At 44.6% G+C, this 24,908-nt stretch overlaps 1 protein-coding gene across 1 annotated transcript in view; it reads left to right on the top strand.

The window, feature by feature from the left end:
* Positions 1 to 14,576, top strand: part of LOC139276766 (proline-rich transmembrane protein 4) — a 51,161-nt gene extending 36,585 nt beyond the window's left edge. The window contains exon 3 of the mRNA XM_070894774.1: positions 12,099 to 14,576. Within this exon, the coding sequence (XP_070750875.1) occupies positions 12,099 to 14,161 (2,063 nt within the window). The 3' untranslated portion in view covers positions 14,162 to 14,576. The remainder of the gene's footprint in view (positions 1 to 12,098) is intronic.
* Positions 14,577 to 24,908: the final 10,332 nt, after the last annotated feature.

Below are 24,908 nucleotides of genomic sequence, written 5' to 3'. Positions count from 1 at the left end.
CCAGCCCACTTCCTGAATTCTAAAGACTGCCATGCTCCCAAGGGACCAAACCTGTGACCCCTACCACCTAGAAGGACAAGTACAGTAGGCGCATGGGAACACCATCACCTGCAAGTTTCCCTCCCTCTCCAAGTTACACACCATCCTGACTTGGAAATATATCGCTGTTCCTTCATCATCGCTGGGTCAAAATCCTGGAACTCCCTCCATAACAGCACTATGGGAGCTCCTTCACCACCAGGGCTGCAGCAGTTCAAGATGGCGGCTTGCCACCATCTTCTCAAGGGCAATTAGAGATGGACAATAGATGCTGGCGTTGTCAGCTACGCCCATATCCCAGAACGAATAAAAAATAACCAGCTTTTTGTTCTCTTTTCAAGGCTAAACAGATGAAGGGCTTGCACTAGTTCATGGTGAGTCAACAAAACCAGGGCTGCCCTTCCTTCCAAGGTGCCTGTGATCTGACCTTATTTGTACCACACAAGGGCAACTGTCATGGTACAGTTTGCACAAATGCAAATCATATTGCTATCCGAGGAACTGAAAGTTGCGACAATTCCAATCGAATTTTTTTCAAAAAGATTTAGGAGGAAATTTCACCATCAGGGACCCTTATTTAAAGAGCGAGTAGACATTTGGAGCTCCTTTTAGGTAGCAAGGTGAAAAAAGCCCGACACCCTCTGGTACGATGCTGTCGCAGATCCAGCGGGAGTGCAGCAGAAAGGTTGAAAGATAGGCCAGGTTCCTGCTTTATGCTGCAGTTTCTAGCTGGTATTTTGAGGGTGGAGCCTCCGCCCAGCACAAGCAAGATCATTGGTGTATGGTGTTGCACGTCTGAGGGGTGAGGACTCCCTCTCGTTCCTGTCACCTCAGCCCTTAAAAGGATCTGGCGTATCTTTGGTGGTGGTAACACCTAGTGAAAGCGGGTGTACATGCCACCTCAAATGGAGGGGTAGGGCCCACCTGGGGGGAGGGGGGCTCAGGCCTAGTTCATGGCCAAATTTCTGATCTATCACTATCAACTCCCTTTATAAATGGGGCAGAGGTGGCCAAAAATATGCCCTGATTGGGAGGAAACCCAACGGCATCCCCTTCCTCCCCCAGGATCCTGACACTTCACCCATGCTTGCGGTGGGCTTCCTTGGATGCAATGGTGTCCACCATCTAGTGGTCTGGCCGCCCACCATTGAGGTGCAAATGAGGGAACACCACCCTGCCCCAGACAACGGAACTTCCTCTGGGGTCAGCGGCAGAGGTTCCTGGTGGGTACAACATCCTGGCTGTTGTACTGGGATGCAACCCAGAGGCCTGGATGAATAATCCAGAGACAAATCCCACCATGGCAGCTGAGGAATTTAAATTCAATTAATCTAGAATTTAAAAAACTAGTATCAGTAATGGTGACCATGAAACTACCAGATTGTTGTAAAAATCCATCTGGTTCACTAACGTCCTTTAGGGAAGGAAATCTGCCATCCTTACCCAGTCTGGCCTATATGTGACTCTAGACCCAAGCAATGTGGTTAACTCTTAACTGCCCGCTGCAGTTCAAGAAGGCAGCTCACCACCCCCGTCTCAAGGGCACTTACAGATGGGCAGTAAATGCCGGCCTTGCCTGCGACACCCGCATTCCATGAATGAATTTTTTAAAAACGGCACCGATTTTAGGCTCCCAAATATATTAGTCTAATTTATACTTAATTTTAAGATCTTTTCCCTCCATAGGGTGCTTATTGTGTAGAATGTTTTTGTTTCAAACATGAGTGCTGATGGTGTTGAGGTATCTGAGAGAAGGAGTTCCTAAATCTGAAAGGTTAACTCTCTTGTACCAACATGCCTGTTTCACATTAAACCTAAAAGTGCCCCTGGGTTAATCAATCTGTCTGAATGTTGATTCAGCTCTGCTTGAGCTGCTTGGTGCCGTGACGCCCTTCAGTCAACTCTCTCAATAATGACCTCAGCACTTGCTGTTTAAACAACAACATTTTTAAAAACAAAACAGAACATATAGAAATAAAAATGGCTTTTGAAATTAATAAATGTCGAACAAACTGATGGCAAAACTCAGCACAGAGATTTCTCTCTCACACCCCAGTCACTGTGCAAAACAGTGAAGAGTTACTCTCTCCTACTGCCAGTCACAGCACTGAAAATTGAATGGCTACTCTGCCATAGAATCATAGAAACTTACAGTATGGAAGGAGGCCATTTCGGCCCATCGTGTCCGTGCCGGCTGACAAAGAAATATCCAGCCTAATGCCACTTTCCAGCTCTTGGTGCCTGGCTTTAAGTTATGGCACGTCAAGTGTACATCCAAGTACATTTTAAATGTGCTGAGGGTTTCTGCCTCCACCACTCTCAATCTGTCCCACTGCCAATCACAGCACTGAACACTGAAGGGTTATTCACTCCTACTCTTGGTCACAAGTCTGAACATCCAAGGGTCACTCTGGTCTACTCCCAGACACAGCACTGAACATCAATTACTATCACACCCAACCACGCTGCTCGACACAAAAAGTTTAGACTATTTTCATATCTCTGCTTACACTAGGAGTTTTGATATGTAAATGCTCTGTCTACAATAAGTAATTCAGTTAGAATGTACATCTGGGTTGAACTTAAACAGTTTGCACATCATCAAGCTCCAACTGTCGTGAGGAGTCCCATCAAATCAGGCATCTTTCATTCACACAGACGAGGTCGATGTCTGAATCTATGCATGAGTAAGTATGGCCAGTGGGCATTAATGCTGCATTCTAATTTTGCCAAACTCCAGTTCTATCTGGGACAGTAGAGATTTTAATCTCGGGCAGAACTAGTGATCCCACCTCAGACCTTGGTACACGACTCAGGCCACTCAGAATAAAGAGGTTTATGGCTTATTTCTTGTCCCCCAAAATGAAAATAGATATTGTTTATATTTGGGGCGGGTTTCAGTACAATTAGCCAGTGCAAACATTGACTGCTGTTTCTCCCACTTGCTTGAACCTTCCAATAGCTGCCTTGTAACCCCAGACAGGGACCTTCTCCCTGCGTGCTGAGCACTCTTACAAGCAGACAGGAAGGATGCTAAATTTATATGCAAATTCTGAACTATCTTGCAGGTGACCTTAGGGACTGTTTCCACAAGCACTGCTTCAAGGGACAGGCTCTAACCCCATTTGGGTTTTACGTTAAGGTCTATTGTTGTTACTGGCTGAGGAGACTAAGGCCTAGAAATTGGCCTCCTTCGCGCCTCCCATTATTGCCTCCAGGGGGGCGCCAACGACTTACCGACCGTGTAAGATGATCGACTCTCACCATATTTGGCGGGAGGATTGCGGCGGTGGCAAGGCATTGCGCCCCAGTCTCTTTCACCCAGAGATCGTTATGTCATCACCATACGCACCACCCCGGACCCGAACTTCAGTTCCGCCCCCTGCAGCATCACCGGTCAAAAACACTGGCAACTGCAGGAGCCGTTCATCAGGAGTTTGGGGCGTTTTGGGAATGAGGTGGCCGAGATAAATGAAAAAATAATTTCAATCCTCAGATTTTTTTTTTTTTGCTGCGTCTCGCCCGCGATCGACCAGCCCGGCACTCTGCTGCAGTGCATCGGGCTGATCGGGCCGGATCGTGGCTGCCTTCGGGGTCCAGGTAAGTTCTTTTTTTGCAGAGCCTGCAGCGATGGCCCTTCCCTTTAAGGGAGTGAAGGAGCCTTTCAACAGGGCAGTGCTGCACGGCCCAGGGTGCAGCGCTGGACAAGCCCTGTCCGTCTGCTGCCTCTTGCGCTCCAGGAAGCAAGTGGGGCACTTGATTTAGCGCTCCACCTCCTTCCTGCAGAGCAAAGGCAGAATTTTTTTAAAGTTTGAAAACATTGGTGCCTGATGCTAATTTTACAAACTTGTAAAAGTTAGGGGCGCTCCCGAATTTCTCCCCCTAATAGTTTTGTTGCTCTAAAACTGCAATACCCTCACGGGATTTTACAGGATTTTCCAGCTTGTTTTATGAGATATTTACACGATTGTGTCTGAGGCACAAAAGTCTCTATTGTCCACTGGATCTTCTGTCCTTGATTTGAACTATCAGCACTTTCACTCATCTGAGTCATTTGTGTCATCATGAAGCTAACGATTTTGGGGGAAAGCTTCCTTCTTCTTCTTAGGCAGTCCCTCGTATCAAGGATGACTTCCTTCCACGCCAAAAGGAATGAGTTAACAGATGTTTCAATGAAGGACCTAATATTCCAGGTCCCAACACTATATGTTGAAGGGTGGAAGATACCTGTGCGGGATTTTTTTAACGTGTGGTGGCCGTTGCACACCAGCCACCACACGGGCTTGACCGAGCTAGGTCTTGGTCCAGTGGCAAGGATTAACCAAGACGACTGGAGACCAGCTCTGCTGCACGGACCTAGTGCGCACACATATCACAGTGTGGGCTGGCCCGTGCTGCCCCTGGGCCTTTACATGAGGACTACAGCCTTCGGGTCCCTTGGATTTTGATCATTGATCCCCGCCTCTCGTGCGTAAATTAACAATCCCTCAGAAATCTTGTCAGAATGAACTTAAAGAGATAATATGTTTATGAAAAAAAACCTGGCTGATAATTTATGGTTTGGGGTATAAACAGATCCAGAAGAGTTGTGTGTTTTTGTCATGTAAAGAGCAGTCATTTCAAAATGATTTACACAATTGCGTTGTGTGTTTCTAATCAAATGGAAAATGGTTTATCACCATAAAACAGTGCTCTTTTAAAACCTCCATAAATTCCTGGCTCTGAATTTCCTTCAGAAGTGGTTGGGGTGGTGGGGCGGGGGGGGGGGCGGCGGCCAGGAAAGGGTGGTGTCTGTCGGACTGCAGCCGTACCTCTGGCGGGAGGTCAACGGCACCCATGTTGAAAACAGCCGGCACCCAGATCCTTGTTGCTTGGGGGATTTTCTGTCCTGCCGTGTATGGGTGGAGCCTCCGCTCGCCCCACAGAAGGCAAATATCATCGAGGAGGGTTCCACTTCCCGGCTCATTCAGGACCTGGTGTAGTACTGGAGGCCAGGACGTCCAGTGAGGTGAAGCCACCGGCCTGAAGAGGTTAGCAGGTTAGTGCCACCAGAAGGGGTGGGGGGGGCCTCTAGAAAAGTGGCAAGCGACCTGGATACCTAGAGAATGGGCCAAGACTTTTATAAAACAGAGGGCGAAAGGGGACCCCGCTCCCTCAAGTGGTGGGCAGGCAGCAGATTTTCTAGTTACATGGGACAGGTGAGTACCAGAGATATAGAATCAGCACTGCGGGGTGCTGGCTGGGATCGTAGCCTGCATATTTTGGGGCCTCAATGTGTAAACATATTAAATGATTATTTTGTTCAAGATATGATTTATTTTATGTATTATGAGACCACTGTAGTTTTTAGAGTTTAGTCTGCAATAAGGAGAAAGTAATAATAAGAACATAAGAAATAGGAGCAGGAGTAGGCCATTTGGCCCCTCGAGCCTGCTCCGCCATTCAATGAGATCATGGTTGGCCTCAGCTCCACTTCCCTGCCTGCTCCCCATAATCTTTGACTCCCTTATTGTTCAAAAATCTTTCTATCTCCACCTTAAATATATTCAAAGACCCAGCCTCCACACGTTTCTGGGGTAGAGAATTCCAAAGATTCACGACCTTCCTCTGAGAAAAGAAATTCTTCCTCATTTCCATTTTAAATGAGTGACCCCTTATTCTGAAACTATGCCCCTTAGTTCTAGATTCCCCATGAGGGGAAACATCCTCTCTGCATCTACCCTGTCAAACCCCCTCAGAATCTTTTACGTTTCAATAAGATCACCTCTCATTCTTCTAAACTCCAATAGTCAGGAACACAGCAGCGTTGGCCTCATCGTTCGTGACGTCCCGTAACACCACTATATTATCCTCTCCTCACTCCTCGGTCTCCAATATATGGTTGCAGGATTCTAGTCTCTCCTTTCACATGGGTCTTGGTTCAAGCAGTAATAAAGGAATGCCTGAGGAAGAACGATAGATTGTTACCAAGAATACTACCTACTCAATTAACTCTTACCTCAATTACATAAGAACATAAGAACATAAGAATTAGGAACAGGAGTAGGCCATCTAGCCCTTCGAGCCTGCTCCGCCATTCAATAAGATCATGGCTGATCTGGCCGTGGACTCAGCTCCACTTACCCGCCCTCTCCCCGTAACCCTTAATTCCCTTATTGGTTAAAAATCTATCTATCTGTGACTTGAATACATTCAATGAGCTAGCCTCAACTGCTTCCTTGGGCAGAGAATGCCACAGATTCACAACCCTCTGGGAGAAGAAATTCCTTCTCAACTCGGTTTTAAATTGGCTCCCCTGTATTTTGAGGCTGTGCCCCCTATTTCTAGTCTCCCCTACCAGTGGAAACAACCTCTCTGCCTCTATCTTGTCTATCCCTTTCATTATTTTAAATGTTTCTATAAGATCACCCCTCATCCTTCTGAACTCCAACGAGTAAAGACCCAGTCTACTCAATCTATCATCATAAGGTAACCCCCTCATCTCCGGAATCAGCCGAGTGAATCGTCTCTGTACCCCCTCCAAAGCTAGTACATCCTTCCTTAAGTAAGGTGACCAATTAGCTGCTGTGAGTCTGATCTTAGGAAGTTTTTATCCAGGGATTTTGCTGTTGGAGAAGCTGAGGGATAGTATAACGGTTCCTGTGCAAACTCTGCTATCATATTACTCACTGCCTCCCCATTGAGGTGCATTACCAAGTCTCCAAAACACAGTGGAGCCACTGATATTTGACATCGGGGCATCAGGAAGTCAAAACAGAAACCCAGATTGTTGGCCTCCCTCAACTAGATGAGCGTCAGATTTGTGCAGAAACAGAAATCTTCAACAGAGACTTTATTTAACTGTATCATTTATCATGCTTCAGGCACAGTTACTGGTTTAAGTATAAAAGAGACAGATGTGTGTGGGGGAGGGCAGAAGCATTTCATTTTGTTCCAGTGTCAGCTGTGGCTCAGTGGGTAGCACTCTCGCCTCTGTGCGCAAATTGACTGCCGTGTTTCCCACATTACAACAGTGACTACACTCCAAAAGTACTTCATTGGCTGTAAAGTGCTTTGAGACATCCAGTGGTCGTGAAAAGTGCTATATAAATGCAAGTCTTTCTTTCTTTAGTCAGAAGGTTGTGGGTTCAAGTCCCACTCCAGGGACTTGAGCACAAAATAATCTCGGCTGACTCTCCAGTGCAGTGCTAAGGGAACATTGCATTGTCAGAGGTGCTGTTTTTCGGATGAGACGTTAAACCGAGGCACCGTCTGCTCTCTCTCGAGTGGATGTAAAAGATCCCCTGGCAGTATATTTATCCCTCAATCAACATAACAACAACAGATTATCTGGGTCTTTATCACACTGCTATTTGTGGGAGTTTGCTGTATGCAAATTGGCTGCCGCGTTAACTACATTACAACTGTGACTATGCTCCAAAAGTACTACATTGGCTGGAAAGCACTTTGAAACGTCTGGTGGTCGTGCAAGGCACTATATAAATACAAGTCTTTCTTTCTTCTATCAAAGGATGAAACCCATCCATATTCGCTTCATTTGGCGATCTAGTTTATTTTTGCACGGCCAGTTTCAAAACTGAAGATCAGTTTCTTCAAGAAATCACAGGAGGTGCCACCTCAAACAGTTGCTTTCATTTCCTTTCACATTTCAAAAGTCAGAGGGTCTAATCTTTCGGGCCAAGCTCAAGAAAGGAAAATTATGTGATTCTCTGATGCTTTAATGTTGAGAGATACTTGATAATTTTCACAGTTCCCTGTAATGCTCCAAAACCAATAATGGACTAGCAGCAAACTGTCAGATATTTCCAATACTTGAAGTTCTGGGCTGTGAAGGTCTTTGAAAGGGTTTACAGTTTACCTGTTACTCTGGTCATTGGATATTAATAGTGCAAGGGCTGCCTGTACAGCCTGGCAAGTGAGAAATCTGTATGCCTGCTCAGTGTCATCCTTGTTGACTCATCTATGATGGTCGCCTTCTCCCATCACCTTTTATTGAAAGAGCCAGATCTAACTCCTCTGTTGTTCATTGGGTAAATGCATTAAGGCTACCATGTGGTGTGGTACTGAGCCAGTCATTTGAATGGTCCTGGTTGAATTCTAGCCAGGGCAGCTAATCATAGAAATCATAGAATCATAGAAATGTACAGCACAGAATGAGTCCCGTCGTGTCAGTGCCAGCCGGCAAAGAGCTATCCAGCCTAATCCCATTTTCCAGCTATTGGTCCGTAGCCTTGTAGGTTATGGCACTTCACATGCACATCCAGGTACCTTTTAAACACTATGAGGGTTTCTGCCTCTACCACCCTTTCAGGCAGTAAGTTGCAGACCCCCACTACCCTCTGGGTGAATATATTTCACCTCAAATCCCCCCTTAACCTCCTACCAATTACTTTAAATCTGGTCGAAAAAGAACTATCCAGCCTAATCCCACTTTCCAGCCCTTGGTCCGTACCCCCGTAGATTACAGCATTTCAAGTGCATATCTCAGTACTTTTTAAATATGATGAAGGTTTCTACCTCTACCACCCTTTTAAGCAGTGAGTTCCAGACCCCCTCTGGGTGAAAAAAGTTCTCCACAACTCCCCTCTAATCCTTTTACCAATTACTTTGGGCCTGAAGTTGCTGGAAGCTAAGTGCTGCCCAAAGGCCCGCTGAGAGACCTGACGGTACTTTGGGTGGGAGTTTTGTTAAAACGTCCTACAATGACCGCCCGGCGGCAAAAAAACGACTTATGCGCTGAATCTGGGTGGCAGTGGGCGGGAGCTACCAATCTCAGCGGCAAATGCAATCCTCGGCAAAGTATCGCCACGGATTGAGTCGGGCTCAGGGAGTGGGGGGGTGGGGAAACACATAAAAATAAAAATTTACATGAAAATAAAACCTTCAGCGGACCCCATCCACCTGAATCGCTGTAAAAAAAATAAAAGAAGTTTACTAACCTTTTTTCGCAGGTCTTCTTACTTACCGTTGGGGTTAGACCTGTCTCCACGCGATGGTCCTTCCCCCTGCTGCTGCCGACTTCTGCCCGGACCAAACTGGCAGCTCGGCGGGCAGGAGGACACTTACGTCAGTTGCGCGTCAGTGGCCGGTTCCCACCCGCTGGCGGGAGGCCTCCACCAAACTGGCACCAAGGGGAAACCACCCAGAAAACTCGGCGGCAGTAAGCGGTGAGTCCAACAAGTTCAGGGCCAAAATCTATGCCTCCTGGTTGGTCTCTCTGCTAAGGGAAATAGGTCCTTACTATCCACCCTATCCAGGCCCCGTAGAATTTTATACACATCAATAAGGTGTCCCCTCAGCCTCCTCTGTTCCAAAGAAAACAATCCCAATCTTTCCTCAAAGCTAAAATTCTCCAGTTCAAAGGAGGGACTTGTTGCTACAGTTGGCCTCAGAGACCCCATGCTGAAGTAGGAAGTAGATGTCGGGTAAGGATTGTGTCTGATCTGACTAAGGTGTTCCCTATGGTTGAACAGGCAGTTGATGCTCTATCCAAGCTCTCGGGTAAGGAATGGCCATCTGAATGAGGCACGAGAGGACCACTGCATGTGGTACCATGAGAGGAAGTGTAAGGGAGAGGGGGAAAAGTTGTCTTAATCAAAATGAGTGCCATAATTCCCTGGGGTTTAGCTGCCTGTGGTGTATGGGTTAAAATCCCGCTCAGATAAAAGGATGACAATCCGAGGGAATAAGTTAATTTTGGGCACAGAATCAGTTTCTGGGGTGTGATGGGTGGTAGGAATTGGAGGTGGCACCTATTTTTGCCCGTTTCTAGCTGCTGTCAACAGTTCTGAGAGTGAGTGGATGCCTTCTTGCCCCCCACCTCCAGCCTGACTTCGGTCGGTCTCTGGTGGGTGGGCAGGTCTCTCCTGCCAGGACACCGGGTGGCACATTGGGGTGACCTCTCTTTTATAGGCTCCCTTTTATAGGGACATAATGATGTAGTGGGAAGTTTTTCTGACTGTGTTAGGCCTTGGATAGTACATTGCGAAGGTCTTCTCTTTCTGGTGACTGAGTGGTACAGTATTCAGGTCTCTCTTTATTTCTCACGTAGGTCTGGGCAGTGCAGAATCCTCTGTGCTGTGATTTCATCACTGGACCTGGTATTGAATGCCAACAAGAAGAGATAATCAGTACCTGTCCTAAAGTTGTTAAGATCCTACCTTCTAAGTCCATTGTAACTGTTTACTAATGTCCTGAGAGTACACAGAAAATGAGAAATGATGGATAGATTATCTTCTAGGGTGTAGTTGAGGCATGATGTCTGGAAAGTTAAGGGGGAATCTCTACTCTATATCTCATTCATCTCATTTTCAAGCATGATTCACAACAGCCCTGGTTTGAATATTGTTTCAATTGCACCCCAACCCTTGGCACCTCGGTACATGCATAGACTAATACTGTGCCATGTTTAGTGTTTGGCTATCAGATTGTCTCTTATAAGAACATGAATTAGGAGCAGGAGTAGACCATACGGCCCCTCTGTCATTCAATAAGATCATGGATGTTCTTCGACTTCAGCTCTACTTTCCTGCTCAATCTCTATTTCCTTTGATTTCTCTAGTGTTCAAAAGTATCTATCTCAGCCTTGAATATACACAACGATTCAGCATCCACAGCCCTTTGGGTTAGAGTATTCCAAATGTTCACAACCCTCTGAGTGAAGAAATTACTTGTCATCTCAGTCTTAAATGCCCTACCCCTTATCCTGAGACTGTGTCCCCTAGTTATAGACACTGCAGCCAGTGGAAACAACCTCTCAGCATCTACCCTGTCAATCGTTACTTGGATGTCAATATTTAGTCGGTGGCAGTATTACAGTTGTCAGATTTCATGTTTATTTTTCTCGTTGCAGTAAAATGACTTTCACCAATGTGACTGCAAACACTGTTCCCTCTGACCTTGTCTATGAGCAGCTGAGAGAATCTATATTTAGGATGAAGGTGAGAGTCTCCTGCAGCAGAAAGGGAGAAAGTGGTTTTGTAAGATAATTGACTTTTCTCACAACACGGGGAACTGAATCTGCATGATTCTTTCTTTCTTCCAAAACTGAGTAAATGTAGGGAGCTGTGTTTATGTATACCTCCCCCCCTCTTCTCCGCATCCCGCTCCCCCTAAACGCCTGGCAGTCAGTTAGTACTGTGAGCTGTGTCTGAATTTTTGCACTCTCTTACCCCCTTTTGCTGTGCTGGCTTGGCCAATCCCATTCCCCACTCTGAGCTACTGATAATAGAAGAGAAGGCCTCCCGATGCCAGAACGCAGCCTTCTAATGCAAAAATCTAAGGATCATTTTCCAGGATTTTTTGCATTTTCTTTTTTATAGTGCCTTTCACGACCACCGGAAGTCTCAAAGTGCTTTACAGCCAATGAAGTACTTTTGAAGTGTAGTCACTGTTGTGAGGTTTGCACTATAAGCACAGAGCCTTGCCTTGCTGTCACCTACCGTAGAATCGTGGGTGGTGCTGTGAGTTTCAGTGACCATTCATTTTAATAAATGCTAAATAATCTCAAAATTGGACAGGAAATTGTGGGTGGTTCACATTATCCTTTCAAGGTATTCAGTCATTAATATGGAAACTATAGTTACCCAGACAGAAAAATATTCTAGGCCAGAGATGGAAACGTGGTATCAGATGAGCTAAATGCAGCTCTTCTGCACTGAAATGAAGCTCTTTAAACACTTTGTTCAGCCAACCTGCCCAAGCACTGAGTACCAATGTGAGAGATATAGAATAACACAGGACAAGGTGTACCCAAACAAATTGACATAGATGAGAGAGCAAGTGAGAGCATAATCCAGATATTAAGTAAATGGTTGGAAACAAACTTATCAAAAATAATTTTGATAAGCTCGGCTTCAAAATGTATTGGATATACAAGTACTCGTAGATATACTGAGAATAACAGTCAGCAGACTGGTATATTATATGTGACATGTATAACTCTTTTGCCAATGTACAATTTCCATTTTTTCCAATTTAGCTTTGAAAGGTGGTCCGCTATGATTCATAGTAATTTCCACAATACTATGACTGATACTCCCTTATTATACTGTTTACAGGAAACACCAGACAAAGTCCAACCATGAAGACAGCCTCCAATACTTCAGCTGGTGTCAACGCTTCTTCTTCCAAAGATCAGGACTCTCAAAATGGGTCAGAACAGCAAAGGAGCATGCCGGTCAATGCTCAGAAACCAGATCACACTCCAGGCTCGAAGCAGACCGTTGGCAATCGTTCAGATGAGAATAACTCCTATTCCCGACTGTGCTCTACACGGGATAGGGACTGTGTCTCCAATAAAACTTCCACTCAGTGGAATGATATGAAACGGACTTTAGGCTTTGCCTGGGAAATGCATGTGTACGGGGCAGGAATACTGTTTGTTATCCTCATGTTGATGTCTTTTATTAATTTGATAGGCTCTCCTTTTTTGTACATTCCTGACCTTGGCTATCTCATGGCAGCTAATGCCCTGCTATTTGCAATGACTCTGTTAAGAGCTGTGTACTTGTTCCTTGACCCCTATGGCAGCAAGTCCAAGCTTCCTCCAGTAGTTGGTATGGTGTTATATAACATCACATTTCCCCTTCTCATCACCACCTTTGGCATTCTTACACTGCTATTGCTGAAGATGGGGAAGCTTCAAATGCTCTCCTCAAAAATCCAGAACCCAGCTTTCTTGGCAATGATTGCAGTTATCCATTTTGTCATGCTGATAAGTGGGGATCTTCTTTATTTCCTGGTGAACCCCGCTGTGAACATTGTCCTGCATCTCTTTTCAGTTTCATGGGGAGCATTTCTAATCTCTGCATTTTTTCTCACCTATCGTAAACTCAAGAATCGCTCTGAAGCCACTATCGGGCAAATCCAGAAATCTACAATCCGTAATGAAGAATCCTTTGATCTCCAGAATCAGGAGAGGGCACTAAAGCGGCTTTTGATCTCCACAAGGGTGATGGCGATTGGTGGTGTCTTTGGGTTGCTTTGCTGTGCTCTTCAAGTCTATGCCACTTTATGGATTTATGGAATATTGGGAGAGAAGGGACGGTTCTATTGGTCTTGGTGGTTCCTCCAGTTTTGGTATCGAAGTTTTGAGATTGCAATGGCCTTTGCCATGTGTTTTGTGGCCTCATATGCATTCTGTCAGCATCGAGGCCGGCCTGATCACATCTGTTGGAGCAAGATTGTTCAATATTTCCACCACTACAGGAAGAGTGAGGTGCCAGAATACCCTAACAACTGCTATGATTGGTCTTCTGGAACCCAGGACAGAATAACCAACACTGACATCTGCAAGAACCTTATACGAAACCAAGCAGAGTGCATGCCTCTTAAAACACTGAATGAAACTAATGAACCAAAACCTAACAAAATTTACTACAACAACGACGGTTCAATGATCTCTCTGGATCACAGGCCCAAAATACCAGTCCTGGGACCCAAATCTCACAATCTAATGATGGGTCGTTCGTTTAGTAGCATCTGCATTGAGAAGGAATCGGTTCTGTCTCTCAATGACTTTGACTTGCGTCCGCCTTCACCTATCAATCTTAGCCGAAGTATTGACGAAGCTCTTTTCAGAGAGCACATCGTTAGAGACAGCCTGTTTAACAATTGTAGTCTTCGATGTCCCAGCTATTTGGTCATGCAAGACTCTCGCTCCTCTTTGAGAACGCACAAAGCACTTGATCAGGGTAATGTTACATTGGCGTCATCGGATTTCAAGCGTCGGAACAGTGATCCCGACTATTTGTACAGCATAGCCAAATGCAGCTCATTGAACAATGTCCAAGAAGATACATCCAAACTGTCCGTCCAGGGTCTTGAGTGCACGCAAGCATCCAGCAAATTGCACAAGTCAGCTTCAGGCAGTTCTTTAGATAGTATTTCTAAGACATCCTTTGGAATCCATTGGTATGAATGGACTCGTGACCATTCCTCTGTTGATAGTGTCCCTTCTGTTGATCCAGCTAGTGAGAGTCTTCTCCCACAAAACAAGAATTTAGACAATCCTGAAGTAAAATTGAAGACAGAAGACCCCGAGGTTGAGGCACAAAAAAGTTTTATAGAAATAAGAGTGATTGATGATGTCAGTCTTTCTAGTGATACCATTGAACTCTAATCCTTGGATCCAAGTCCGATTTCTTTAATAGTATTGGGGGGGAAATACCAGATCTGATTGAAGATAAGGTATCGTGTATTATTGGTAATAAAAGGGCTCCTGATTACTTTATCATTGATTGAAAGGAGAGCTACGAGTCATGCAGAGAGAGGGACAGCAATACGTCATCCTCATCCAATGAAACTTGGCCAATATTTCAATGTGCGATTATGAGACTGAACGTTTACATCCCAATACCAAATCTTTTCTGTGATTTATTAGTGCATTATATTTCAAAGCTCACTGGCTCTCACTGAAGTTCACGTTCACACCAAACAAAAGCGACCTTTGTAGATTAACAATTGGGGCTGAGAGGAATGCCAATCTTAAAATAGTATCTCCCACCTATGGTGAAAAGAGATGAACCACAAATCAGTTATTAGGAAATGTGTCTTGATAATGAATAGATTCATTCCTGTTGCAAAAGAAATACTGTTTTCTCGGTTAAAAAAAAGTATCCAATCACAGGTGTTCTTATTGGGAAGGAGCATGTTGTGTAATTGTTTAGCACTTTATTGGTCAGTCTCAGAGAGATCAACATGCCAGATTTCCTGAGCGCACCGCAACACAGGTCCTGGATAACATCAAGTGTCCATACCATTCACCACCAGTCACCTAAACCTTTGAATACCCTTACTGCAGAACTCACCACCAATCCTTTCCATGAAGAAAATGTTTCAGGAACAAGACGTCACCTGTGTGATAAAAGAGAATCATAGAATGATACAACACAGAAGGCAGCCATTCGGCCCATTGTGCCTGTGCCGGATGTTGCCACAGGCATGAGAGAGAGAGAGGGGGACAAAAAGAAGGAAAGACTTGCATTTATATAGCGCCTTTCACGACCTCAGGATGTCCCGAAGTGCTTTACAGCCAATGAAGTACTTTTGAAGTGTAGTCGCTGTTGTAAATATAGGAAATGTAGGCAGCGAGGGACAGAGAGGGGGCAGATAGAGAGACAGAGACAGAAACTGCCACCAGAGTCCACTGCACTTTCAACTCTTGTTCTGGTGGATTTCATAATTGGATGGAAACAGCTCAGAGTTTCACTGCTCCGTTCATCAAACCTATTCTTTGTAAGGCTCACCAGCTGTTACGGGCTTTACAGTGCAGTGTTTACTCAGCTCTATAGTCTGTAACAGTGATCAGTGTGCTTCAACAATATCTGAAATGAGACCGCTAGATTTGTTTTCACAGATGATTTTGAGATGGAAGAGCTTGGAAATGCTAGTCTGTGTTTTACTCAATCTAGAAAATTCTTTTGATTTCCCCATCCATCATCATTTTTGAACATTATATAGATTTGGCATTACTTCATACTGAAAGTAGTCTTTCCCCTCCCTCTCCAATCCTTGTCTTTAAAAAAATGTTAATGGAAAAACATTTTTCAATCCATGTCTCTTCAATGAGATGGCAAGCTCCCTCCCTGCCTATTCATATCCACTTTTTACAAGATGACTTTTGAACTAAAAACCTTTTGGCCAAGGCATAATACGTACTGAAGAGTCCAAGAAAGAGCGTGTGGGAAGAAAACAGGATGAAAACTTGCCAGAAGCAAAGAACTTCTCGCATAAAACCAACAGAAGCAAATCCAATACTGTACCAATAATTATTTGTATTTGTCAAATTGCCTTCAAAGTGAGTTGATCCATATTGGATCATGTGGTTTGGACTGAGATGGAGTGTGCAGCAATGGATTCTGTTCACACTCTGTGAACCTTTCCACTTCGTGATTCGTTTGGTTTCAATATTAAGCAAAAGGTGGTAAACAGGAAAATGAGAAGAAACCCAGCATAGCCTTCTGACTAGATTGTGTGATAGGAGCTCTCAGAAAGATTGCATTGTACCTCTTTGGCTTTGTTCAGAATCAACAAAGTGACCTGCTACAGCCTATTCCAGCTACCTATGTCCCTGCATTTGTGACACCGATGGTCTTAATGAGCTCTAAGCACAGGAAACACCACTTTCTATCTTGCTGTCCACGATTTCCCTACCAAGAACAAACTGTCCGGTTTAAAAGCTGAGTTCCACCCAATCAACTTAAAACATTGCTGCATCATTTGAGTGTCCATGTGTACAAAATCATAAATCAGGCTTGTATTTTGAAAAATACATGTAGAATATAGTTGCATTGTGAATCTATGAGCACACGGGACAGAGGCAATCACTTCAAATGCAGGTCTGTGCTGTTTAATGTTACTCACAGAGTCAGAGGATCTCTGCAGGAGCTGGTAACTGTGGGAGCTGATAAACCAATGCACTACTCAACAGGTTCATGCAAAGAACATTGCAGACTTTTCTCCAGCCGACACATGAAAGTGAACTGGGACAAAAGATTTAAGGAGAGAAAATCAACAGCATTTCAAAGCTTTTTCAGCAACCGTGACTTGACTTCAAATATATATGTTTTTTAGTTTTAAACTAAAGTGATGTTAGCGAGGATTGCAATCACTAGGATAATTCCTAGTCGCAGTATTCCCAAATAGCAATATTTACAACTTTCAGCTAGAGCCTTAACAAAAAAACAATTGCTGCTGAGCATTTGCTTGCCTCTGAAGTACAGCATTATATTGGATGAGATCAGATGGCTTCACTACCTTCCGCATCCATCAGTGACAACACAATGGATGGCTTATTAGAGTAATAACCTCTTTTCTAGAGGATCCCTGGGGCAGATCCATGAAAATGCACTGTTTGCACAGAACATAAACTTGTTTGCACTCACTTTAACTAACCGCTGTATAAGTTGTTTGCTGGAACCTGACCCTATCCTGCACAGCTGCAGTAAATGTGCCACCTATTGCCTCGCCAACATCAGCAACTGGAATGGGAAACGCATTGCGATATCAGTAACAGAAATTTCAGGGAGCTTGTTGGCATGTGTGCAGTGCTGCCTGTAGTGGAAGAGGGATAATGTTTCCATTATGTATATTATTCAGGGATAGGTGGTGATGTGTATGTATAGAGGAGGGCGCATGTATATGTGTAGTTGGGTGAGGAATATACAGAGAATGTATGTGACTTTACACCTGGTGTGGGGTGGGGGGAACTGGGCAGGTTGGAGGGCCTCCTCATGGGACTGCTCCTGGGCCTGGCCAAGGTGGCCAAGAACAGATCCAGGCAGCAGTCGCTCGAAGCAGTCGTTCAGCCCCACTGCCTGCCTCTCTTCCACGGCTACATTCGTGCCCGGGCGTCCCTGGAGATGGAGCACGTGATGTCCACCGGTACGCTTGAGGTATTTGTGGGCACCGGAAGGACCAGAGTGCATCATCACAAATGGGAACAACATGTTAATTTGATTTATTAAGGTTCCTTTAAATGTTTTTTGTTAATTTTCAGGTTTACTGGTTGTTGACTTAATTGCTGGTATTTAAAAAGAGTTGTACGTGACTTAATAGGGAATGAAAACAGAAAATGCCTGAAGCACTAGCCAGGTCAGACAGCATCTGTGGAGCGAGAAACAGAGTTAATGAAACGGTAACTCTGTTTCTCTCTCCACAGATGCTGCCTGACCCGCTGAGTATTTCCAGCATTTTCTGTTTATATTTCAGATTTTACAGTATTTTGCTTTTGAATCAATAGGGAGATGGGTGTATGTATGTACAGGCTGGTGGGGAGAGAGTGTGTTTGTGTGTGTGTGATTATATGGGGTGATGATTATGTAGGTGGCGTGTATACTTGAGTGAAGGGGTGGGGAGAATAAGTGTGGATGTATGTTTTATATCTGGGGGATGGTTATGTGTGCAGGAGAGTGGAGCGTATACAAGAAGCAGGAATAGGAACAGCTTCAATAGATTCTTGCAACTGCAGGACATATTTGTTCGGGCAAGGCCAGTGACTCCTGGAGCCTCAACAATATGTTGTGATGTTCAAATGTTGTGTAAATTTGAGATTTAACAATGCACCTAACAAAGTCAAGCCCCTGTGAATTAGACTGGTGAGTACAATTGATTGAGAACATTCCCTCTCAGTATAGTCTCATGGGCATCTTTACAATTGGCATGCTGAGGTCATTAAGGCTGAATACTCTCAGTAAGGTACTTCAGTGCCTTGATGGTTAATCTGGCAAGCATTTGCTGAAGCCACTGGTGTCTATTTAAGATAGTCATTAAGGTAATGGATGAAAAACTTATTTTAAGGACGGGAATCAATAATCTGATTGAGAGCATAACTCTTTTCATTAAGAATAGTTTCATTATTGGGTCTACCCTTTTCATGCTCCAAAAGGTGAATGCTCGCATTGAGAGGAAGACGTACGTTGTATTTTAATTCTTCCCGTTGCAGTCTTTTGGCCAAAGTGACCAAGTTGACCTTAATATTTTTAAATCTCCTATATTCCAGTATAACCGAGGTTTGTGGCTTCTAGTTGCATAAAATATTACAGATGAATTAACGATACAGTATCACTATATTTTTTTATTTTTCTTTGAGCTTTGTGCTCAGCAGATTTGACTGATCGATGCACCAATGACTCCCAGTTTGGTGCTAACGTGAGTACCACAGATGGCTGTCAATCTGCAAATGATCCCCACTCTGGGAATGAGAGACACACTACGCATGACTGCCAGTTGAGACAATTGTACTGTCATTAAAATGAGTTCCAGACTCGTGTTTTGTAAAAGGCTGGCAACCTGGGCTCCTGCAGCTCGATTAAAGAGGGACAATTGGCCTGGAAAAGTCTAAAGTGTTTAATTAGACTAGTACAAATGATGTATATTACAATGCATTGCTGATGGTATTTCTGTACGACACACTTTGTACAGCTGAAGCACAGCAGTAATTGTTTCAAATCCCTTGTAATTATTCTATAAGTTGCTTTTGATGTTATTTTATAGCAAATTTACAAAACAGCAAAAATATACTTTTTTATGTTTTGTTCATATAATAAACCAAATGTTTGTTTTTGCTTGTTCTGCAGTCTCCTTCTCCTTACTCTGCTCTTTCGGTGTGGTGCAACTGCAGGTTATAATCCAGGGGAATAGGGTGCACCTACCTTGCATTGAAAGATACAATTCTAAAGGGGGTGCATAAACAGAGAGACCTGGGGGTATATGTGCATAAATCATTGAAGGTGGTAGGGCAGTTTGAGAAAGCGGTTAAAAAAGCATACAAGTTCCTGGGCTTCATAAATATAAGCATAGAGGCCGAAATTGCTCTTTTCAAAAGGCCCGTTAACGCCTCCAGGGCACTAAAGGACTTTGTCCGGGGATGGAAACAACCCGCCTGGAATCACCCCCGGGATGGAGACGGCGGAAACGATCCATTAGTTTTGCCCCGGGCGACGACACACATGACGATGACGTCGTCGCCGTGTGCGCTGCCCCTTATTGCCCCGCCCCCACGGGAGCGAGGTTGGCGCGGGACAATGCCACCGACAGCAGGTGGCAAAGCTGTAGTGGATGGGGCACCACGTCCGCCATTAATGGGGAGGGCTTTGTGCTGCGCCCACCATCTTTTATTTTTGTCGGACGACTTTGTAGTTGGCATAACAATGGCGGCTGCCGGTTAGGCCGGGCCGCCCCCGGCACCCCCTCTTGGGTGCCAGACCGCTGGCCCAGCCGAAACCCTCCCTAGTGGCCCAGTGGGCGCCACTAAAGTGGCTGCAGAGCTCACAGCGGACCTCCCCTTTAAAAGAAGGGGAGGGACGTTGTTATGCATGAGCGTGATGCGGCACATCTTGGTTGTGCTGACATGCTGAGCGTGGCCCTGGCATTGCGCTGCACTAGTGCCCCGTTACCGTCCCCAACAATTTATTTTTAAAAGAGCCCAATTCCGGGAGATTTAGCCGCCTGTCTCACCGGGTGCTAAATCTTCGGATTATTCGAACTGTGCGCCACAAAGCCGGCGCGAACAATTTCGGCCCCAATGGAGTACAAATGCAAGGAAGTTATGATGAATCTCTATAAAACACTGGTTCAGCCTCAACTGGAGTATTGTGTCCAATTCTGGGCACTGCACTTTAGGAGAATGTGAAGGCCTTAGAGAGGGTGCAGAAAAGATTTACAAGACTTCCAGGGTTGAGGGACTTCAGTTACATGGATAGACTGGAGAAGCTGGGGTTGTTCTCCTTAGAGCACAGAATGTTGAGAGGAGATTTGTTAGAGGTGTTCAAAATCATGGGTCTAGACAGAGTAGATAGAAACTGTTCCCATTGGTGGAAGGGTCGAGAACCAGAGGACACAGATTTAAGGTGATTGGTAGAAGAACCAAAGGCGACATGAGGAAAAACCTTTTGACGAACGAGGGGTTAGGATCTGGAATGCACTGCCTGAAAGGGTGGTGGAGGCAGATTCAATTGAGGCCTTCAAAGGGGAATTAGATAAGTATCTGAAAGAAAAAAAACTGCAGGGCTTTGCGGAAAGGACGGGAGAGTGGGACTAGCTGAAGTGCTCTTGCAGAGAGCCAGCACCGGCTTGATGGGCCGAATGGCCTCCTTCTGTGCTGTAACCATTATGTGATTCCATGATTCTAAGATGAGGTAAATGCAAGCCCATCCTATCTCCCTACATTTTAAGACAACATATAAATGGAATCTCAAGCTATGATGGACCATAACAATAATATGTGCCTCCAGCCAGTATTTGCATTAACTTCCTTACAAAATATTTAATGATATATGTATCTCTGCCTGAAGGTGTGAATACAGGTGGCTAAAGTCACAAAAAAGCCAACAGTATTTTGGGTTTATAGATGGATATGTAGTGGTTTTTTTAGAAATGCAATATTTATGAGTTAAAATTCCAACATGGCAAGGTCTAAAATTGAATGTAATAATTCTGGGGGAAAAGTGACCATGAAAGCTGCCATGTTGTCATAAAAAACAAAACAGTTGTTTTGTGGAGCCATGGGGAGCACTCCTGCTACCTCCTTATTCCACGGCATGGTTAGTTAAAAAGAAAAAAAAACGTAACTTTTAGTTGGCGACCCTTTGAGGACTGTTGGTTAAGCGGTAGAAGGAACCGGAAGAACGACTGACCTAACAAAAATCTATCAACATCAGTCTTAAAAGTTTCAATTGTCCCAGCATCCACAGCCTTTTTGGGGGGAGATTGCTCCAGATTTCTGCTACCCTTTGTTTGAAGAAGTGCTTCCTGATTTCACTTCTGAATGGCCTCACTCACATTTTAAAATTATGCCCCCATGTTCCAGATTCCTCAACCAGAGGAAATAGTTTTACTTTATCTACCCTATCGATGCTTTTTATCATTTTAAACACCTCGATTAGATCACCCCTCAATCTTCTGTACTCAAGTAAATCAAGCCAGGTTTATGCAACCTGTCCTTATAATTTAACCCCCGCAATCATTTTGGTGAATCTGTGCTGCACCCCCTGCCAAGACCAATATATGCTTCCTGAGATGTGGTGCTCAGAACTGAACTCAGTACTCCAGATGGGGTCTGACCAAGGTGCTATACAACTGTAGCAGCACTTCCTTCCCTTTGCAATGCAGCCCCCTTGAGTGTGCAAACCAGAAGGCTGACAGTTGTCCAGTAGAAAGCTGAGATACGGTTCTTGAAGCCGAGACCCAGGGTGGAGAGGTTAGAGTTGGAAAGAGAAGGGGAGGTAAAGTGATGACTCACAGGGAAGCCAGGATTACACTTGCAGACAAAATGGAGATGTTCAGTGACGAACCCACCTCATCTGTGTTGGGCCAACGTAGAAGACATGAGCAGAGAATACAGTACAATAGCGTGAAGGATGTACATGCGAATTGCTGTCATAAATGGAAGGAGTATTCGGGACCCTGGCCAATGATGTGGGAGCAGCTAACGGGGCGGGTGTTGCATCGGGAAGGGGCAAGGCGAAGGATATCTGGAAGTAGAAGTGGGGGAAGATTGAACAAGGGTGTCATGGAGGGGTCAATTCCTCTGAAAAGCAGAGAAGGGAGGGGAGGGGGAAATGTGTTGGAGTGGGATCACATCTTTAATGCTGTACACTCTTCCAATGTAGCTCAAAGCAAGCTTCAGCAACAGTACCACCTATCAGCTGGGCACTCTGCAGCCCTCTAGTCTAAACACTGACTTTAGTAAGTACCTGTTCAGTTTTCAGTTCTGATGAAGGATATGCACCTGGAACATCATAACCTGTGTTTTTCCTTTACAGATGCTGTATTTCCAGAACAGGTACTATCTATTTTTTTCAAATTGACAGATTTTAAAAAAGATATATTTTTCCATTTAACTCTGAGATGTACTGAGTTATCCGATCTCAGCCAGGGCAGCTATTATGTTCAGTACCCTTTGGGAAAAAACAGCCAGATATCCTGATCCTGATCGCTATCCTTGCCCACTGTAGGAAAGTGTAAATGAGTACAGGTTCATGCTCAGTTGTGATGCTCCCTGCAGCCGAACAGCCTGAACATGCAACAACATCTTACATTTATAGTAGGACAGGTAACTAAACACTTGGTCAAGGATATAGGTCTTAAGCAGCACCTTAAAGGAGGAGAGAGCGGTGGAGAGGTGGTGAGATTTGGGGAAAGAATTCCAGAGCTCAGGCTCAAAATCGAAGACGGACTAGTTGGATGAGGTACTGGAGGGTCGCAGACAATGTTCCCTCTATTTTTTATTTTAGGCGTGTGGTTCCTTTGGACTTGTGGCGCAGTGTCTTATCCAGCGTTCCACCTGGTGAGCGGCCTGCGTGGGACCTCCAGATCATCGTGCAGCCGTGCAGCTTAGGGCGAAAGTTGGTCAAAGGGACATATATCTGAGCGAGAGTCAGCAATTTCAGGCCAAGCAGAGAGAATGCTGGAAAAGCAAAAGAAAAGTAAGCAACTAGTGATGGAAGACAGTTCTGGTGAGGCTTGCTGCCGGCAGAGATTAGCTGCGTTTCTGCTGATACATGCAACGTTCAGAGGCCTGTAAGTATATTTAACATTGTGGTTGATAGCAACGTTACGCTATGGCATCTGCGGCGAGGAGATCACAGGTAGGCAAGAGACATCTGGCTCAGCAGCTAAGTACAGGGACTGGATAAATAAATCTGGAAAGTGCCCCCTGATTATGAGGAATTCACACAGCTGGAGTCTTATCCCCTGAGGACAAGACCGCAGCCATAAAAAAACAGGAGAACTTTAAAAAAAAACTATTTAGCTGAAGTTGAAGGCTATTCTTTTTGTTCTCTTGAATTTGTTCTTATATTGGAAAATTAGGAGCAGATTTAGCAGCGACCCTGTTGTTTAAAATAATACATTTATACAAGTGGAAAACTGGCAACCAATTACAACTCATACTCGGCAAAAGCTGGTTAATGCCATCCAAAGGTTAGACCGTACAGATATTTGAAAATAGAGGCCTGTTAAGGGGGAGGGGGGGGGGGCAGGGAAATCACTGATCACTTTGTTCCCTTGCATGCTGTTTTGTAATCCATTTTCTCTCTCTCTGCACACTGTCTCTAATCTTTGGCCATTGTCTTAGAATCATAGAATAGTACGGCACAGAAGGAGGCCATTCGGCCCATCGAGTCTTTCAAAGAGCAATCTAGTTAGTCCCACTCCCCTGCTCCTTCCCCATATCCCTGCAATTTTTTCTCCACTTCCCTTTTAAAAGCAACTAATGAATCTGTAGCCATCTCTCTATCAGGCAGTGCATTCCAAATCCTAACCACTTGTTGCGTAAAAAGTTTCCCCTCATGTCACCTCTGGTCCCTTTGCCAATCACCTTAAATCTGAGCCCTCTGGCTATCGTCTCTTCAGCCATTGGAAACAGTTTCTCTTTATTTACTCTACTAAAACCCTCCATGATTTTAAACTCCTCTATCAAATCCCCTCTTAGCCTTCTCTGCTCTAAGGAGAACAACCCCAGCTTCTCCAGTCTAGCCATGTAATTGTAATCCCTCATAAGAACATAAGAAATAGGAACAGGAGTAAGCCATGTGGCCCCTTTCAATAAGATCATGGCTGATCTGATCATGGAATTCCCCACCCGCCCGCTCCCCATAACCCCTTATTGTTTAAGAAACTGTCCATTAAGAAACACATCCCTGGAACCATTCTAGTAAATCTCTACTGTACCCTCTCCAAAGCCTTCCCATCCTTCTTAAAGTGCGGTGCCCAGAATTGGACACAAAATACTCAAGCTGAGGCCGAACTAGTGTTTTTTTATACAGAATTAGCATAACTTCCTGCCTTTTGTACTCTACGCCTCTATTTCTAAAGCCCAGGATCCCATATGCTTTACTAACTGCTTTGTTAACCTGTTCTGTCACCTCCAAAGCTTTGTGCACAAACATCCCCAGGTCTGTCTCTTGCACCCTCATTAAAATTGTACCATTTAGCATGTATTTCTCCTCATTCTTCCTATTAAAATGTACCACCTCACACTTTTCTGCATTGAATTTCATCTGCCATGTGTCTATCCATTCCACCAACTCCACTGTATATCTCCCTCCAGTCTGAAAAACAGCCATTCACCACAACTCTCTGTTTTCTATCCTTTAGCCAATGCTGTATCCATGCTACTCCTGTCTCTTTTATCCCATGGGCTTCAATTTTACTAACAAGCCTAATATGTGGTACTTTATCACACACCTTTTGAAAGTCCAAATACACAATATCAACTGCACTACCCTCATCCATCCTCTCTGCTACCTCATAAAAAACTCAATCAAGTTGGTCAAACACAATTGGCCGATCCATGCAGGTTTTCTTTTATTAGTCTATGCTTGTCCAAGTGGCTGTTAATTTTGTCCCAGATTATTGTTTCTAAA

The sequence above is a fragment of the Pristiophorus japonicus genome, chromosome 12, assembly GCF_044704955.1.
Source record: "Pristiophorus japonicus isolate sPriJap1 chromosome 12, sPriJap1.hap1, whole genome shotgun sequence".
Lineage (NCBI taxonomy): Eukaryota > Metazoa > Chordata > Chondrichthyes > Pristiophoridae > Pristiophorus > Pristiophorus japonicus.
The sequence above is the reverse complement of the archived record's forward strand: the minus strand, read 5'-3'. Positions and strand labels throughout refer to the sequence as shown.